General features: G+C 35.2%; 1 protein-coding gene across 1 annotated transcript in view; it reads left to right on the top strand.

Moving 5' to 3' along the window:
• The first annotated feature begins 1,481 nt into the window (after window positions 1–1,481).
• The window catches only part of LOC121957044 (guanine nucleotide-binding protein G(s) subunit alpha-like), a 44,948-nt gene continuing 34,716 nt past the window's right edge, over window positions 1,482–11,713 (top strand). The window contains exons 1-3 of the mRNA XM_042505551.1: window positions 1,482–2,966; window positions 6,775–6,847; window positions 11,524–11,578. Of these exons, the coding sequence (XP_042361485.1) occupies window positions 2,828–2,966; window positions 6,775–6,847; window positions 11,524–11,578 (267 nt within the window). The 5' untranslated portion in view covers window positions 1,482–2,827. The remainder of the gene's footprint in view (window positions 2,967–6,774; window positions 6,848–11,523; window positions 11,579–11,713) is intronic.

Below are 11,713 nucleotides of genomic sequence, written 5' to 3'. Positions count from 1 at the left end.
TTTTTTTTTTTTTTGCAAATCTGACTGACAACTAGGACCACTTCTACCAAAGTCAATTTCTGGTAACATATCTGTACTTTTACTCAAGTACGGCATTCAGGTACTTCATCCTTTGATGCATATAAACTACAACCTCAATGTAATAACTTAAGAGTAAGAGAGAGATTTAATAAGTGTACTCATTAAAACCGGGAACTGAGGAAAAGCTACAATAAGTGAGGAAACACCAGAGGCAGGATGACACCAATGGATAAAAGATAAAAAAATAAATAAACATGATATTAATTTCAAGCCAAGTAAATACATAAATAAATACTCTTAATAATTGATTAAATGCAAATAATAATAACAATAATATAATGATAAAATAAAACAATAACAAAACATATAATAGATGAAAATGTTAAAAATAATAAAATAATAAAGCATCTAGTAAAACAGACTAAAATGTGTAAATAAACAGTCAATAACAGTCTTGAGTTTTCTTTTAAAAATATTAAGCCCCCTCTCCTGCCCTCAGGTCTTCAGGCAGGCTGTTCCACAAACATGGACCATAGTAATAAATAGATGCCTCATCATGCGTTTTGGTTGTGACTTTTGGGACTTTTAAAAGGCCACAACCAGAAGAGCTGGGGGACCTGGGGAGTCTGATAGTGCTGAGAGTATTGAATTTGCACTGGATTGTATTAGATTGTAGGCTGTAGTTTTAGCCTACCAAATGAAGTGGGCACTTGGGATCTTTTTTTTTTTTTTTTTTAAACAATATATTTGTTGAAGTTTTGTGCAGATATATCAAGGTTACACACACATATTTAACGGTAAACAAACAGATAAACAGACATTAGGTACATTCAAAATCAGTAATTGAGTCCATGAGGTGAAAGAAGAAATAAAGAATAAAGAAAAATAAAGTCAGAGTGCAGCTCATGATTGTGGTCCTGTACAGGGAGTAGTTATGTTGTCCCAGTTTCGCTCAGCAAGTTAGACAAATCTTTGTTCTTTATATACCAAATATAGCCCCCCCACACTTTCTGAAATATTTCTTGCTTATCTTTTAAAGTATACGTAATTTTTTCCAATGGTAAACATAAAGACATTTCTTTGAACCACTGCCCAATGTTAGGTTTGCCGATCTTCTTCCACGACAGAGCTATCACTCTCTTAGCTTGTAATATTCCTATATTTATGAAGAGCTTTTGACAGCTATCTATGTTCAAACCTATAGGATATAAGCCCAGAAGAAATAGTTTAGGTTCCATATCTAACTCTATTGATAAAATCTCCTGTAATACGGCTTTTACCTCTTCCCAAAATTCATTTACTTTTGTACACTTGGGATCTTTTAGTTTTTTCCCCCCAAACAAAATGTTGCGTATATATCCATGAAGGCTTTATTGTGAAAGTTCCGAGCGGAAGTTTGAATTCTCGTCACGCGGAGCTTGACCGCCGTTCTCTGTTCCCAGGGTTCCGTGAGAGCCGTTTGCCCCACCCCACCTCTTCAACGCTATCTGTCTCAATGTACAATTCTCAGAGAAAAAAGGGGGCAAAAATAATTCAGAGTAACGCCGCAAAGAAACGACTCTCGTCTCCCCGACCGGTTCACCGGAGCAGCCGCGGCCTGTCGGGCGGTGAAAATAAACGTCTCGCCGTTGGACCAGTGATTGAAAACACCGCGGTATGTTCATGTATCATGCACATGTAACCATAATCTACCACACGGATTCAAAGGGAATACAAAAAGCTGAGAGACTTGACAGCGGGCTGTACCTGCGCCAAACGGGAAAATAACGGAGGATTTTCCGCCAATATCACCTGGATATCGCGTTATATTCAAGGACATCCAACTGCCAAAATCCGCCTTTGCTCGCGCGGAGGAGCTTTCCGATGTGAGGAGAAATACAAATTAACGTTACGGAGAGAAAAAGGACGGAGAAGGGGCCTTTTTTGGGTCTGGTCAAACCCTCCGAAGAAGCATCTGTTGACGGGGAGAGGAAATAATTTTGGCTAAAAACAGGATATTATTGATAAGGTTCAACGACGACAGCCCACCTCCCCTCCCCAAAAAACGGTGTATAATGTGACGGATTTGAAAGACGGTTGTGATAGAGAAAGAAGCCCCGGTGTAGCCTGATGATTCACATGCCGTCATTTTAAGAGGAAATATTTATTTTTTATTTTTTTTTTCATCCGCCCTCTGATGTGCTTTGGGTAGCTGGATTGCAAACTAAATCATAACCTAAGATATATATTGAAACGAGGGTCGAAAAATAGGGCTGTGAGGGGAAATGAATGGCAGTGTGAGGTATCTGCCGAAGATGGGCTCCGGAGGAGACATTTGCTAAGAAAATTAAAAAATATAGCTGAAGACAGCAGTGTTACAACTATAACCACCTTTAAGGAGACATTCGTGTCCATTGCAAGGCTGGAAATTTCACTCTCTCTTATCAATGTTGATGACTTCATTGCGGATTTACAGTGAAAAACACAAGAATCGTCTGAGAGGGCGGCATCGTTGCTCTGCTCCTTTTTTTTGAGTGATCTCTAGGTGATAAATCGCTAGTAAATATCCATCCGTGCCAAAGCCTGGTGGAGCCCCGCCGTCTACTACCCAACATCTTGTTTCATCTGGCAACATAAATGTCACCCATTTTGAGCCAGGTGTTCCTCTGTTGGGCCAGTCTAGGAATTTAAGGATTGATTGATTTTTCTCCTGATCAACAACCTCCCTCCTTCCTCCCTCCCTGGACCCACCTACCTACCTACCTACCCACCCAACCAACCACCCACCCTGCCTCCCCCCTGAACCTATCTCTGGGTTTTTGGGAAGATGGGCTGTCTTGGCAATAGTAAGACTGAAGACCAACGAAATGAGGAGAAGGCACAGAGGGAAGCCAACAAAAAGATAGAGAAGCAGCTCCAAAAAGACAAACAGATATACCGGGCGACTCACCGGCTACTACTGTTAGGTAGGTTTTGTGAAATTCATCATTGATATGTCTGTGTGTTCACTTCAGGCCTATTTCTGCTGACATGTTGCACCCACCAATGTGTATTTTCTTCTGTAATAGTTAGTTTTTTTTTCCAGATCGCACTCAGATTTGAAGAAAGGCTGGATAGTATATCAATATTATATCAATGAGACTAGATATCGTCTTCGATGTTAGAAGTTGTAGCATCATGAGTGTTATCTTTTCCTGGTTTTGAAGACTGCGTTGCACTAACGTGCTGTTATTTTTTTTGAAATTAACAAGATTGTTCTAGCTGTTCTATTATTTGACTTTACCAGGGCTGCAACAATTAATCAATTAGTTGTCAACTTTTCAGTTAATTGCCAACTAATTTAATAATTAGTTAATCAGTTTGAGTCATTTTTTAAAGAGCAAAAATCTGATTACAGCTTCTTAAATGTGAATATGTTCCACTTTCTCTACTCGTCTGTGACAGTAAACTGATTATCTTTCAGTCTGGATAAAAGAAGACATTTGAGAATGTCAAATGACACATTTTCTGACACTTATTTTTACCAAAAAACTGATTGATTAATCGAGAAAATAATCAACAAATTAAAGTCTTTACCCACTTTGGCATTATATCCACATTACTGATGATTATTTTTCAAAAATCTCAGAGTAAATATTTAATGAAAGCACCAACAGTCAACACTACAATATTGTTGCAATATTGATATTAAGGTATTTGATTAAAATAAAATGTGATATTTGATTTTCTCTACACTGCCCAACCCTACTTTGAAGCATCAATGTATGATGCACTGACATGATGTCACTACACAACCAGGTTTTACAGTCTTCTTGTCACAGGACGTTTGAGAACCGGTCTGTCCGCTGCATTCATGGGTCATTATAGAGCATGATTACAGAACACATGAGACGGTGGACGGACAGACAGATGTGCGTGAAGGCAGCATGCAGAGGCTTGGAGGCCACCAATAGGCGTTTTTTTTTACAGAATAGCACACGGCAAAATGTGTGTTTTTGTAGATTCACCTTGAGTTATGTTGGCCTATACACTCCACACTCACCTTTTATAATCTTCCACACATCATCTATTAGGGAAGTGGATATTCTTGTAAAAAAAACTTCCATTTTTGATATGATGAAGCTATTTCTGGCTTCATTGTCCAGGCCTCCATGTCATGACACAGTCTGAACTTAGATGCCAGGGCTAGTATCCTGCTGAACCTGTCAGAGTACTACGGAGACAGTAAATTAGGATTACCATTAGGATTACAAGCTTCCCTTGAAAGAGTGTCCTGTTCATTCTAATCTGAAATTGATACGAGATTTGTGCACCTACTCTCAGGCTCTAAATAGCAGGCTACTGTAGCGTACCTTCTTGTGTCCAAGGAAGGAGATGTCATGGCCTGGTTTCTTTCATTTTCCATTTGCAAGGACACATATAGGACCTTTCTCCTTTAACACTGTGAAGTGACCATTTATCATGCCAGTCTTATGGAGAACGACATTGCCTTGATCCGCAGTGGATGAAGTGCCTGAGGGCTATACTTGAGTAAAAGTACAGATATGTTAACCAGCAAATGACTTTGAAAGAAGTTAAGGTCACCTTTTAGAATATTACTTGAGTAAAAGTCATAATACACTGTGAAATCTGACAACTTGATCTAACTTAAAATAATCTTGGAAATGGATTACCTTGAAAAGGAAAGTTAATATAACTATTGATCTTAATTTGTGTTGACTTAATATCTAATTGTTAAGTTCACTCAAAATTTAGCTGTGTTACAACATAAAAATGACATGAGGAATTGTCTTGTTAGCAGCTTCAGAAAACCAAGTTAGTCTGACTAAACATAATCATGACAAAGAGGATTTTTTTCCAATAATGAAGATAGGAGATCTGCGAGTTCTGTTTTGTTAACATGTTTAAGAAAATACAAATATGATTGACTGAGTTTGCAGCTGGCAGAATACAGATATATAACACAGCATCCTTGGTTTACTGAAGTTGCAAAAACTTAGAAAGATTGATTCGATTAAATTTGTCATTTTAAGTTGCAACAACTTCACAAAATCAAGTACATATGACTAAATTTTAAGTAAACATGAATTAGGACTAATAGTTATATTTAATTACTTTATTCAAGGCAATCGGTTTCCTAGATATTTTTTTTAAGTAAAATCAACAATCAATTTTACAGTGTACCTGATATTTACTTTACTGAAGTGTCAAAAGTAATTTGATTATATTAAATGCACTTAAGTTTTGTACAAGTACATGCTGATAATAAAAAAGCCAGTGGTGAGAATTATGAAGTTTATTTCTTTGCAACATACACCACCTTAAAAATGGAGCGTACATTACACTTGATGAAAAAGGTATTTTTTACTACTTAAAGGAATTTTTCTTTCCCTCCTGTTCCTTCTTTCGTCCGTCCGTCTCCTCCTCCCTTCCTCACCTCCTTACCTATTTTGCAGTAAGAAACTAAAATACTAAATGTAGTCGAGTAAAAGTACAGATTTTATTTTGGAATTTAGTGGAGTCAAAGTGAAAGTTGGCAGAAATATAACAATCTAAGTCAAGTACACATACTCCCAAAAAATATTTATGTACTGTCACAAAATATTATTACTTTGAAGTATGACACCACTGGCCTTTATTCTTAAAATCAGGGCTTAATGACATCTCACCTCTGCTCAAAGACAACAAAAAACCCTCGACCCCTACCAGCTGTAACAGTTCTTCCTGCCCTCATCTCTGATGCTGAGGGTCCCTCTCACATCTGGAACCATTGGTGGAAGAAGTAGTCAGATCCTTTACTTCAGTAAAAGCACCAATACAATAAGATAAAATTAAAGGTCAAGTAAAAGCACAGATGTATTATCAGCAAAATGTACTTAACCCTTTGAAACCTGAGCAAATTTGTTTTATTTCTTTTGAAAGCATGGGAAGAAGGCAACAAGCAACTTAAGAGACATGGTCCAAAAATTAGCAAAAAATTAGTTAAAAACCCCCGAAAAGCTTAGAATAAGCGATGAAACGACAAGATGTCAAAAACAAACAAGAAAATAACCTAAAAAGTGTTTTATTATATATTTTTTACATATTAAGTTGTTATACTTATAAATAGAAGTTTCTGGACATTTTCCCCTTATTTTTTTTTTTTAATTTTTAAAAATAATTTCCCCCTCTTTTTCAAACTGATTTTGAAGTAATTTACTTGTCACCTTTTATTAATTTCTTGCAATTTGTGGGACATTTCTTGCAGAGTTGTGCATTGTGTTTTTCCTGTGCTTGTGTGAGAAATCAAACCTCTCAGGTTTCAGAGGTTGCTAGTAAAAGGCGTCCGAATGCAGCGTAAGAAAACTGATATTGATCCAGGTGTCAAAGGGTTAACGCAACAATGCACAAGTAGCATTTTATTGCTGTAGTTGGCCAATGTCGTTTTAATTTTTAAAGTTTGCTTTCGTTTTTGTCTATGCTAAGTTAAATAATAGATCATTGAAAAGGGCTCCAACTAGACTCTGTACTTTTGTAAGGGGTTACAAGCTAAAAAGGTTGCGTTGCATTTTATGATCGTATGAAAAAAATTAAAAGAGTTACTTCTACTGAGACTCCAGAGTGCCTAAACACTCACCAAACAGATTTAGTATCCAGTGACAGAAGCTTTAAACCATTGTCCACTTGTTTCAGATGGATCCCCTTTCTGGATGTTTTTGTCAGTGCCCTTTGAAGGAGTTTTGTTCAACTTTTAATAAACATTCATTTTCTGTCCTCTTTTTTTTTTTCTTTCAGGGGCCGGTGAATCAGGGAAAAGCACGATAGTCAAACAGATGCGAATATTGCACGTTAATGGCTTCAACGCAGAGTAAGTGTTGGTTTCCCTCCATGTTTTATTCTGTTACCTTTGTTCTTAATGCAGCACATTTCATCGCTAAACCACGACAGACAGTTCTGGTGGGGTGTTTTTTTACAGAATGTGGGCGATACACTGATAAGGAGTGATTGGGTGAAACTGGCACGATCAGATATGAAAATATTTGTTGACCAAATACCTTGATGATGTTTTGGGGAAAAAGACTGGCGCGAGAAACAGCATCAGCAAACAGCATGACTTTAAAGAGATATAATACTGCATACTGTACATAACAGAGAAAGCTAAATTACTTAAAAGCTGAAACAATTTGTTGGTTTGTCAGTGGGAAACTGTTTTGATACTCAAATAATTATTTGAGTCATTTCTCAAGCAAAGCAAAGTCAAATATTCCCAGGTTTCATCTTCTCAAAATTGAAGGTTAGCTATTTTCAGTGTGTTTATGTAATTTTTTTTCAGTTGATGCCACTGTGAACTAAATGTCTTCAGCTCTTTTTGATGAAATTTTATGGACTTAATAATTAAGTTATCAATGTAGAAAATAATCCACAGATAATCAATAAAGAAAATAACAATATTGTATTCTAATCTTTATAATATATTTAACTTATCCTTAACAACAAATGCATATAGCCAGCTCTAATATTAATATAGTACTTCCAATTACCAAGTATAAAAAATCATACCATTCTTGTTGCATAAAAATTAAAATGCACATTATTGATTTTTTTGACATGTAAGGGTTTTTGTTTTTAGCTGAAAGATTGTGGCAGGGCTCGATGGAGCACTCCACGCTTTTTTCATGATGTGCTACAGGTTTTTTTTTTCAATTACAATATTTTGACATCAATGTCAGCTATGTAGTAATCCTACAATAACGAAGGCTTGACTTTACAGTTAACAACACAGAGTTCCTGCAGATCCTTAAAAAAGTTTTAAAAGACAAAATATTCATTCATCTAAAAATTTGGCCTTAAAATATCCTAAATCAGTATGTTGACCTACACTGACTGCCTGGCTAGTGCACAGATATTTTTTTTCCATTTCTTTGGCACAGAGAGATAGACTGTTGTTTTTGTTTAACCCTTTGGCTGAATTTCTTTCAAAAACAAGGAAAAAATTTAAGTTATGAGTTGCAAGAAAATTACCTGAAATTAACTAAAAAAAGGTAAATATAAATTAATGAATAAATCAAAATTGTTAATAATAATTGTAATAATAAAGATTATATCGTTTTCTTGACATTTTTACTTTTTTTGGTATCATCTTCTAATTATATCTCTTTTGCTCCTTCTCTCTGTTTGGGTCATTTTCTCACCTAATTTGTGAGGACAGGTTGCTCATTGCCCTTGTAGCCATGTTTTCAAAATAAATCAAACCAATTTGCTGAGGTTTTAAAGGTTTACATGCATGTGAAAGGCATCTGAACACAGCCCAAGAAAACAGACATTGTTCTAGTTTTCAAAGGGTTAAAAAAAAAAAACATCCACGGGGAAGTCACATGTTTTGAGCATATTTTTTGGAATGTTTTGGAGTAAATACTCAAAGTTTGCTTAACACTAGAAGAATGCTTTATCTGTTTCAGGTTTTCATGGAAACATTGCCCTGGGTGTTTTTGGGCCACCCTGTCTCGTGAATGTCCTAAAACTCAATCCTCAAATTGATGCAATGGAAACAATAGTCACTTTTTTCTATTCTTAATCAATCTGTTTCCTAGAAAGGGGTTTTAGGGTAGAAGCATCATCATGTGCTTATTTTTGGGTCATGTCGAACAGATGCTCCTCACAGACCCAGACGCTCTGGTGTAATGACAAACCACAGCCAGCTGTAACTCTCCACTCGTGTTTTAGCTCCAGGGGCTTTGTCGCTCTCTTTTGGGGCCTGGAGGAGTTCACCTCGCTGGGTTTCCCCTCGGGGGGTGCGGGGCAGCGTCAGTCAGTGCAAGGTGCTGGGAGGATGAGAAGGATGAGGAGAGGAAGATGGGGAGTGACACAGTCATATAGGAGTGGGGAGAGTGAGAGGTTCTATTTCCTCTGTTTTATTTTGTTGTGGATATGCGAGGAATGTAGTTTTTCTCTTTTTGTCGTACTGCGGTCGCACTGAGTGAAATAAAAGAACGAAGAGCCGAGTCTTACATAGTTGAAACATCTCCTCCCTTTTGAGGAAATGATCAGATTGGTGATATTTCTCTTAGACTTTTTTTCTTTTTAGTCATGTAAACATTTTAAGTCACTGGTTTCCATGAGTGTGAAATCTTTTCAGAGTTTATCCATCAGTAATACACTACAAAAATACAAAAAAAAAGACCCAGAGAATTAACCCCTTGAAACCTGACCAAATTGGCTCAATCTCTAATGAGAGCTTCACAAGAAATTACCCAAAATTAACAAGGGATTAGTAAAAGTTATAAGAAAATTACCTGAAAATTAGCACACCCAAAAAGAAAAGAAAATAGTAAAAAAAAGTTTGAAAGTTTGAAAAAAGTGCTAAAAATGTAAATGTAATTAACTTTAACTATATAATTTAATAAAATAGTTATTTTCTAGCAATAACTTTTTGCTGTCCTCTGTCCCTTGCTCTTGCATTTATCTTTTTTTAAAAAGAACTAATTTTTAGTTCATTTCTTTTTTCTTTTCCTTGTCAGCTTTTCCAATTCAACTCTCTTGCCATGTTACTTGTTGCCTTTTTAGCCATGTTTTCAAAAGAAATCAAACCAATTTGCTCAGGTTTCAAAAACATTTGCTCAGATTTTAAAAGCTTGTGAAAGACATCTGAACTTTACAGAAGAAACTGATGTTGATCTGGGATCCAAGGGGTAAAGGCCCTCCTCTATTCTCGAAGAGCATATCTATTTATTGTGAGCATGATTATGATTATTAATGATTATGCCCATTATTGATAAATCTGCTGATTCTTTTCTCAGAAAAACAATATAATTTATTACATGTCTAAAAATAGCATATATATATATATATAAACGCCAAATCCAAAATAATAAATAAATGTATAGATTGAAAGTGAATAATAATAATTAATATAATAATGATAAATATAGCTTTCTGGACATTTCCCCTATTTTTAAAGTTATTCATTATTATTTTAATTTATTATTCTGTTATTATCTTCTAACAATTTGATCTAACAATATGTTAATATTAGTTATTATAATTTAGAATTTTCTCTTTCTCTCTTTTCTCTTTCTTTCTGTCTTTAAAATTTTCTTTTTTTTTTGCAGTTTGTGGGACATCTCTTGCCAAGTTGCTCATTCCCTTTTACGCTAGGTTTTTAAAGAAGTCATACCAATTTGCTCAGGTTTCAAAGGTTATATGCATGTGAAAGGCGTCAGAATGCAGCACAAGAAAACTGATGTTGCTCTAGGTTTCAAATTGTCAAAGCAGAAAACAATGGATCCATGCTTTTAATTTTAAATCTTTCTCCTCAATGTGAGTATTATAGGCTGCACTAATGTCAATATACTGCACAGTAACATAACATACGGGTATGTTTTATGCTTAGTGTTACTCTGATATACTGACATACTTTGCCATGGGTCATTGAGAAGACCATACCTGATTCTGTAAGCAGCTCTAAGTTCGTCTCTTTTCAGGAATTTCAGTATCAGATCTCTTTTGTCTGGTTTGTGAAAGAGCCATGTGACGTTAGACCTTTCCTACTGGTATCAGTGAAGACCACAGATTGCATAAACTTGAGTGCCATGCTGGGTGTGTTTGTCTTTTTAACAAAAAATGGACTAAATATGGAGCATATCGTTCTATTTGCTCATACTTTGGATCTGTCTTTGTGCTCATGGTGGGTTATAGTTAATATGGGACCTAAAAACACCATAAGATATTCAGTAACAGTCTGTGTGGTCCTTCACGCACCACTCAAAATGAAGACACTTTGTGCTGCTCTTGGTATCAGGTATTTCATTTGGTCACAAAAAACCATCTGAGTACATCAGTGTTTTTGACAAAGAAAAGTTAATACAAAAAATTTTAAACCAGCATTAAAACAGGAGAAACAAAACATTTATTTAATCCCATTAATATTTTAGATTTATCCATATTTTTATCCATATTCTGAAATAAAAATGATATATTTTCATCTAATTAACCCTTTGAAACCTGGAATGACATCAGTTTCCTTGTGCTGTGTTCAGGAGCCTTTCACGTGCATTTAAACACTATAAACAGGGTAAATTAATTTGATTTCTTTTGAAAACATGATGAAAAATGCAATGGAAACTTAGCAAGAGATGTCCCGCAAATTGCTTGAAATAATGAAAAGTTGACAAGAAAATGACCTGAAAATTAGTTTAAAAGGAGAGAGAGAGATTATTAGAAGTTAATAATAGTAAAACTGGGAAAATGGCCTGAAAACAATATTCAAAATAATTATAAGAATTATTATCAACAATTTATATATTTTGTTGTTGTTGTTGTTTTATTTATTAGTTTTTAACCTTTTTATTATCAACAATTTACATATTTTGTTGTTGTTGTTGTTTTATTTATTTATTTTTTAACCCTTCTTCTTTTTTTCCAAATAGTTAAGTTTTTGTTCGCATTTAAACAGAGTGATGGGCTGTATTCAGTGTTTACCTTTTGTTTGTAATGTATGCTTTTGTGGAAAAGAAAATAACATGAAACATTCTTTGTTCTTCACAGGGAGAAAAAACAGAAAATTCACGATATTAAAAACAACATTAAAGAAGCTATAGAGGTAAGAAATTGATCCTTTGACACATTTTTAATATTTTTTTAGCACTTTTCTTTCTGTATCGGAAGCAATGACAAGAGATTTGCTCAATTTCAGGGCTTGAAAAGTACGTAACAAAACTGCATCAAGAGAAAAAGA

The sequence above is a fragment of the Plectropomus leopardus genome, chromosome 2 (genome assembly GCF_008729295.1).
Source record: "Plectropomus leopardus isolate mb chromosome 2, YSFRI_Pleo_2.0, whole genome shotgun sequence".
NCBI lineage: Eukaryota > Metazoa > Chordata > Actinopteri > Perciformes > Serranidae > Plectropomus > Plectropomus leopardus.
This window is presented reverse-complemented; position numbering and strand designations above follow the sequence as displayed.